This window comes from Lynx canadensis, chromosome D1 (assembly GCF_007474595.2).
Source record: "Lynx canadensis isolate LIC74 chromosome D1, mLynCan4.pri.v2, whole genome shotgun sequence".
Lineage (NCBI taxonomy): Eukaryota > Metazoa > Chordata > Mammalia > Carnivora > Felidae > Lynx > Lynx canadensis.
This window is the reverse complement of record NC_044312.2, coordinates 64,868,292-64,876,619: the sequence shown is the minus strand read 5'-3', so window position 1 is coordinate 64,876,619 and position 8,328 is coordinate 64,868,292. Positions and strand designations below refer to the sequence as shown.

Sequence of the window (8,328 nt, the reverse complement as noted above, 5' to 3'; positions counted from 1 at the left end):
ATGCAGGGCTCTAACTCACACACCATGAGATCATGACCTGAGCTGAAGCCTGACGCTTAATGACTGAGCCACCCAGATGCCCCAAACCTTATCTCTTCTAATTAAACAATTTCACTGATTTCCCCATATTCCCCCAGTTCCCCCATATTTCACTGATTCATGGTTTTTCTGTTCTCCTCTCCACTTATTCTTACTATAATACTATTATTTCTATTGTTCATTGTAAGCATGTAGTATTTCAACTACATTTAGAATAAATAAGCTTCTTGCAACCTGGTCTTGAAACTTAACCACGATCTATAGTAATACATTATGAAGAAACATATTTAAGACCAACAAGTGATTTGCTACAAAACAGTGTTTTCAGCTGGAAAATATTTCTAACACTATAGTATTCATGTATGGATTTTGTACTTAGGTTCATTAATTTATAGTTTTACCCAGAATATTGCTTCTTAGGATCCTTTAAATTTTAGAACTCATATTATTATGTAATTGGTAATAAGTCACTTCACATTCAACATACAAAAGAAGTAGCTGTTAACAGTATAGCTTGTAAATCAATTCTGATTAGTCCATGATAATTGGTTGGATTCAATATTACTACATCAAGCAAGTGGCCCAGTACATTTGCTCTTAAAAACATGCAAATTGGATTGACCGAATGGGAATGGGCTGCTAAATTTCCATCATGTTGGTTATACTATGTCAGAGTATCACACTTGCCCAATGCTACCTTATGACAACTCACTCACTATGGCTCTTTGCCTTCTAGCATCTTTTTCAGGGTGTCCTTTACTTCTGTGTTCCTCAGGGTATAGATCAGGGGGTTGAGCAGGGGAATGACAAGACTATAAAACACAGAGACCACTTTGTTGTACTTCCATGAATTCCCTGCTTTGGGTTGCTGCATGTACATGAAAAACAGCGTTCCATAGAAGACGATGACCACAGTGAGGTGGGAGGCACAGGTGGAAAAGGCTTTGCACTTGCCTTCAGAAGACTGAATTTTTATAATGGAAAGGAGGATGCAAATGTAGGAGATGAGGACAGTCAGGAAGGATCCACTGAGATTCACTGCAGAGAAGATCAAGAGCTGCTTCTCTTTGGTGCGGGTGTCAGAGCAGGAGAGGGCAAGGAGAGGAGGGTCAGCGCAGTAGAAATGGTGGATGATATTGGAGTCGCAGAAAGACAACTGAAAAGTCAGAACTGTTTGTATTACAGAGTTTAGGAAGCCGTAGGTATAGACGCCTATCACCAACTCCTTGCAGACCCGCTGAGTCATAACGGCTGGGTAAATCAGGGGGTTGCAGATAGCCATGTAGCGGTCATAGGCCATTGTGGCCAAGAGGAAGCATTCAGTAGTGGCAAAAGCACTGGAGAAGTACAGCTGGGCAAAACAGCCTGAAAAGGAGATGGTTTTTTTCTTTGCCAATAAATTTTGCAGCATCTTGGGCCCAATGGAAGATGAGTAGCAAACATCGATGAAAGCCAGGTGGCTGAGGAAATAGTACATGGGGGTGTGGAGCCTTGGATCCACCTTGATGAGTAGGATCATGCCAAGGTTTCCTACTAGGGTGATGAGATAAATTACCAGGAATACCACAAAAAGGGGAAGCTGCAGCTCAGGACACTCTGTGAATCCCATAAGGACAAATTCTGTCACTGTGGTACGGTTGCCTCTTGCCATTTTGTTCTCTCTCTTGTTGGAAACAAAAAAAAAAAGAAATATGGCTTCAAAATGATTAGACTAAACAAAAAGGTTCTTACCTCTTTGTTCCAGTACCAGATGACAAAAATTTGGCTTCACAATTCCAGTGGCTAAAGGCTGTCATTAGTCATGGGGCTTTACTCTGCTCACTCAGAGGGTTGGAATTCATTCACTTTCTTTTTTGATGGAAATTGACCAATTGACCTCCACATAAGTTGCACCAAGTTACACTCCCAAAAATGTTGTACAAGAATGCCGATTTTCCCACCAACCCAAAATCTTATCAAATTTTAAACCTTTGCCCCCATGATGGTGAATACTGGGCAACTCAGGTCCTCTTGATTTTTAAAAATGATGAGTAGGGATTAGCATTTTCTCAAACAATTATTTGCATGCGTATTTCTTTTTCATGACCGGTCAGTTCAGTTCCTTTGCTAATTTTACAATTAGGTTCTAGATCATCTAAGCATTTTATTTACAGGGCCTCTTTGTTTATTAAGGAGATTAGCCATTTGTTTGCTACATGTATTGCAAATTAATTCTTAGTTTGTCACTTAACATTGGTATGGTATTTTTTTTTCTTTCTGCTATGCAGTAAATTTTAAAGGGTTTTTGTCAACTTTATCGATCTGCTTTTTGAATTCTGATCTTTGTGACATAGTTAGATACATTTTTCTCTATTTAAACTTATTTTAAAAAATGATCTCTTGCTCTATTCTAGGGCTTTACGGATTTCATTTTTACATCATTATCTTTGCTTTATCCAGAGTTTAAGTTTGATATAAAGAATGAGGTAGTCAACTCATTTTACTTATTTCCCCAAATAGCTGGCTGGGTGTCTGTCCTAAGGCCGTTCGTTAGTGAAACAATTTTCTGGTTGATTCTGCTTATTTAAAACTCCAGCCTTAATGTACAGTAAAACATTCATAAGTACTTGGGTCAATTTCTGATTCTTTTTCTTTGTCCTCTCTTCTAGAACAAGGACCAAACATTTAAATCCGAAGCTATAAATTTAATTTTAATATCTGGTAATACAATTTCTGGCTATTTTCACACGTATATTTTCAAGATGAGCTTTGGCATTATTTTATCAAGTTCCAAAAAAAAAAAAAATCCTGTTTTCACTTAGAGTGCTATTGCATTGAATCGATATGTTAATTTGCTGAGAATTGACAGCTTTACAATCAAAACTTCTATAACTAAGGAATGTATGTATTTATTAATGATGTCCCTAAATAGTCTTTCCTTAGAGTTTTCTTTAAACTTTCCAGATAAATATCTTATATTGTTCTTTAAAGTCTATTCACGAATGTTTTATTTTATTAACTATTGTAAATGAAGCTTTTTTTTTCATTTTGTGGTTTATTTAAGTACTGTTTACATATGGAAAAACTACCAATTTTTGAAAAATTGATTTTATAACTATCTTCTTTACCATAGTTTCCTATCATTTAAAAATAGTTCTTAGTTGATTCTTTTGGGTTTTCAAATATAGATTCATATAATATGAAAAGGATATGAACTTCTTCCCTCATTTCTGTAGAGCATCTCTCATTTTTTTCACTTTTCAACTTGTATTGGGTAGTACTTCCAGAGTATTACCTTTCAACCTTTTAAAGCATGCTCTAAAAGTGCAAGGAGACCCTCAGGTATATAGACATACAGCATAGCCTATGTAATATAACTGATGTTTGAGAAAGACAAGGCTTTAAAGAACTGCGCATATTTGGTGTGGTTAAAAAACTGACTCCCCAGGAGCAAGCCCACCTTTGACACTGGCAGAGCCCAGGGCAAGAATAACAAATGGGGGCTCACATATCTACGACTTAATAAGAAAAAGTTAAAAATGAAAATAGCAAATTAATAAGATATGTTCTAGATTTCCTCCTCAACAAATATACCCTCATAATAACCTGGATGATGGAATCCTCAGAATTCCATGCTGGAATGAGGTGGTGGGAGAACTTGTCTCCAGCTCACATGTGCACAGCCACACGTGTGTGCATCTGTTCACACCCCTGCAAATAGCCATCCCTTGGTTACCCCTAAGGCCTAAGCATGTGAATATCAGCACTGTGGTTTACCCTTACAAGGGTGATCTTGGAAAGTGACTCTTGTAGACTCCGGAAATAAGTTGAGGGCCATCTGGGCAAGGAATTTTAGGGTCCTGTTACCTGGAAGATGGTCTAGAAGGGGTGGATAGGATGAATGCTGTGTGGGCACATCCCTTTGGCCTTGTCCACTGGAGTGTAGTACAGTAGGAAGAGGCCCAGAATTTCCCTAAAGAATGTGACCAAGGCAGTGTCTCTTTTCTTTGGCTCTAAGGGTAACCAAACTGATAGGTTTGCCTATAAGTAAACGCATGTCTGGGCTAGATAATTGAGGGTCTCACTCATTTTAAGGAGTTTGGTCTGTATCCTATAGGGAGTGGGAAGCCTTGAAATGAACTGAGATGGTGACTGGAAAATGGAAAGAACCTCAAAAGATGAAAGATAGATTCAAGGAGAGCATTTTAGGAGGGGGGTTGAGTCAGAGCAGCTCAGAGCATGTTTGGGAGACTGCGCATCCCTTCTGTTAAGAAAAGTACATCTGAAAGAGAGTAGTGAGAAACAAACTGGAGGGGGGTAGGGGGTGCCATATTGTTCAGAGCTTCCCATGTCAGGGAGATTTTAATGACGAGATCAGTAGTGAATGTGGACACAGTGAACATCTGAGCAGTAGAATGACTTGGCCAGTGTTCAACTTTTAGGGAGTTACTGTGGGAGCATGTGCAGGATGGGTTGAAGGGAGAGAATAGTCAGAGGGATACCAGCTAGGATGTTAGGAAGGAGAGATAGCCCAAAGGCAGAGTCTGTGTCACTTGGCAATTAACTGGGATTCAAGTTTTAAGTCTGAAAGACCAGGATAATGGTAACCTGATAATTGGTAGTTTAATTAAATTTTATCTTTTATCTAAGGTGATCTGACACAATTTAAATACACACACACACACACATGCACCAATAATATTGAGAACATATTAAGGGAAGATAAAAAGATTTCCCACTGTATTTATAACAAGTCACTGTGAGGTGGTGCTTTTAGTAGGAACAGAAAGTCTGGGCTAGGAGTGGAGTAGGAGGGAAGGAGGTTGAATTCAAATTGAGAGGATTGTGGATGGCTATCACACAGACACAGCTGGTGACATTGATTTGGGAGTCATCAATGGACAGAGGATGGTAAAAGCTAGGGAATCAACGAGATGGTTCAGGGATAGGGAAAAAGGTAACAGAAGGTTCAAAGACAGACCTTTGGGAAAATTGTATCTTTAAGGTTTGGGGAAAGGAGCAGCAGTCTTAGATGCCTGAAGATGTTCAGGTTAGCTCATATCAGGAAATAGTAAGGGGTCTTTTAATATGGCCTTTCTAGCACTCCTGGTGTATTTATGGTAGACAGGGCCTGTTTGGTTGTGGTTTTGCTTCTCTCATTAAGAGCTTAAAGCAAAACCAGACATGGAGATCTTCAGGAGTTACACATAAGCAATTTTTAAAAAATATGATTTATTGTCAAGTTAGCTAAAATACAGTGTATACAGTGTGTCCTTGGTTTCAGGGGTAGATTCCTGTGATTCATTGCTTACATACAATACCCAGCACTCATCCCAACAAGTGCCCTCCTCAATGCCCATTACTCTTTCCCCCCCTCCCCATCAACCCTCAGTTTGTTCTCTGTATTTAAGAGTTTCTTATGGGTTTGCCTCCCTCTCTGTTTCAAACTGTTTTTTCCCCTTCCCTTGTAGTCTTCTGTCAAGTTTCTCAAGTTCCACATATGAGTGAAAACATGATATCTGTCTTTCTCTGACTGACTTATTTCACTTAGCATTATACCCTCCAGTTCCATCCACGTTGTTGCCCATAAGCAATCTTGCTCAGTAAAATGTTTGTTCTTCTGGATTCCGTGCCATCTAAAGGCAGGAAGACATTCTTGCAGATTTCTAGAATCAGTCAAGACTTTCCGCCTCCATTTAAAGTGTGACCGTTCTCACTTCAGCTGTGATGCAAAGCAGTTTAGTAAGTCTGGAAGAACCCAAAGAGCCAGTAGATCGACTCTGGCTTTATTTAACAGCTCTTGTGTGATAGAATATTTTTCCCATGTTAGCTATCATTGATATAATTGCACATTTGCCTATGAAGTTTCTAAAACATGGTTCATGCATTCTAATTTCTAGATTTAAAAATTTTTCTTTTTGAATAGCCATATATTTATTCATCATTTATCCTATGGAAATTTTTTTTTTTGCATCCAAAAGACCTCTAATTGAATGCTTTTTTTTTTTTTTTTTTTTTTTTTTTTTTTTTTTAACAGTTTTCAACCCAGTACATACTCTGACTTTGTTCCTGGACAATTAAGTTTGAGGCTTGCTGATAACATCATTGTTTAGCCTATTAGTTCTTATAATATAACTAGACCTTATGATAAATTCAGGGAAAAACAAAATAATAAATTTCTCATAAAAAATATTTGACCTGTAATTTTCTACCTAAGAGAAAACGTATGGTCCCTTTAAGAAATAAAATACTAATGGAGCACCTGGGTGGCTCAGTCCGTTAAGCGTCTGACATGGGCTCAGGTCATAATCTCATGGTTCATGAGTTCAAGCTCTGTGTTGGGCTCTGTGCTGATGGCTCAGAACCTGTAGCCTGCTTCGGATTCTATGTCTCCCTCTCTCTCTACCCCTCCCCCACTCATACTCTGTCTCTCTCAAAAATAAAACATCAAAATCAAAAAATAAATATAGGGGCGCCTGGGTGGCGCAGTCGGTTAAGCGTCCGACTTCAGCCAGGTCATGATCTCGCGGTCTGTGAGTTCGAGCCCCGCGTCGGGCTCTGGGCTGATGGCTCAGAGCCTGGAGCCTGTTTCCCATTCTGTGTCTCCCTCTCTCTCTGCCCCTCCCCCGTTCATGCTCTGTCTCTCTCTGTCCCAAAAATATAAAAAACGTTGAAAAAAAATTAAAAAAAAATATAATAAAATACTGAGGATTCTGATTTAACTGCTCTCAAATTTGGTGAAAATAACCAGTGATTAAATACTTTTTCATGTGCCAAGAATCATTCAATTTTACACATTATTTTATTAAATATGTCATTATCATTTCCCCATTTTCCTAATGAGGAAACTGAGACACAGAAATATTCATTAGTTTTTTCCAAATTCACAAAGTAGAGAAAGTAGATGAGTCAGGATTTGAAACCAGGTAGGCTGATTCTAGAGCCCTCAGCCTAAACTATACTGCGTCCCCATTTATGATTCCCTTATGATATATGTATATATAACATTTATTGTGTTTAATATACTCAATGTCTGATGATTCAAAGTATTGGTTTGTGTTTTACCACTCATTATTTGAGTAATTCAAGTAACTTTGTTGAATGACCTAAGAAATCTTCTTAGCCCCTGGGAAGGGAGGGGCACATGAACTACTTTGAGAATCTGGTAAAAAACTAAGTATCTGATCCTAGGAAAGTTTCACTCAGGCAACATCCTGCATGCAATTTCAGAGGTTTCATGAGTTTATCAGGTCTATCCTATGGTTTCCTCATAGAATGATACACTGACAAAAAATCCCAGCTTTCCTAAGAGTCAACCAATCCTCTCCCATCGGCTTCTCCGACAGAAGGAAAGCATACCTGTCCTAAAGCCCTGTACTCTTCACAATCCCAGAACTAAAACCCTTCTCTTCACTGCCTTGCTTTTACTATAGCAGCCTTGGAAATGAATACAACGTACCGAGCACCTATCCGGCAGTCAGTCAGGGTTTCCAACCTTCTGGAAGCATCCACCTCGAGTATTTCCAGTGAGACAAACAGACTTCTTCATGTCTGACTGGAAGACTTGGTTTCTATGTTCTGCACCGGCAAACCTATGAGTATTTATAAAATGTAATGAGTCTGTTATGTCTTGTTATTCCAGAGCTTCCTGGGTACCAAGGGAACAGTATATACAGAGTTTCTATGAGATATTTTACATTTGATTGAAACCACCCTTGGGAATTAAATCCCTGAATCATCCTGGTAACAGAATGATGGCCTGGGTTATGATGCTTTGGTGCATGTACTCAGGATGACTCTCAAGTCCAGAACCTTCGGTGTGATACTTGGAGACAGCCTTTCTGCCCTTGGCAGGGCATATGCAGTGGGGTGGCCTTGAAACTGTGGCTGGGGTGGGTGCCCAGGGAATGTGTTTTAGGGGACAAGGTAAGATTATGCAGATTGTAGGACCAGGTTGCACATATGAGACATTTTTTGCTTGCAAAGAAAAGGTGGCCTTGGCTAGCATATTTATCACAACAGACAATGAAAGAGAAAAGCAGTCTTCATTTTCCCTATGGCTATATCTTTCCTGTTGAACCAAATTAAGGAATAAAATCATATGCAAAGCCAGGTCAGCAACTAAATGTTCTAATGCCTCCATAGACCTCCCTCCCTTTCTCTCTCCCTTCCCCATTCCCCTCTGGATTGAAATTGGGGCAATCAGCACACCTGATATGGCCAGAGGCAGTTTTCCGGTTTTTGGATCCTGGCCCTCTAGGTCATTAATTGTAGTGATTTGGTACATTCTGTAAACTATTGCTGCAAAGA

General features: G+C 39.1%; 1 protein-coding gene across 1 annotated transcript; it reads right to left on the bottom strand.

Annotated features, from left to right (window-relative positions):
• Positions 1 to 754: 754 nt before the first annotated feature.
• Positions 755 to 1,690, bottom strand: LOC115526322 (olfactory receptor 1030-like). The gene has a single exon (XM_030333761.1). It carries the CDS (start codon positions 1,688 to 1,690, stop codon positions 755 to 757), a length of 936 nt encoding a protein of 311 aa, XP_030189621.1.
• Positions 1,691 to 8,328: the final 6,638 nt, after the last annotated feature.

Coding starts and splice junctions, on each gene's coding strand:
- LOC115526322 (XM_030333761.1), bottom strand. CDS start 1,690: ATGGCAAGAGGCAACCGTACCACAGTGACAGAATTTGTCCTTATGGGA.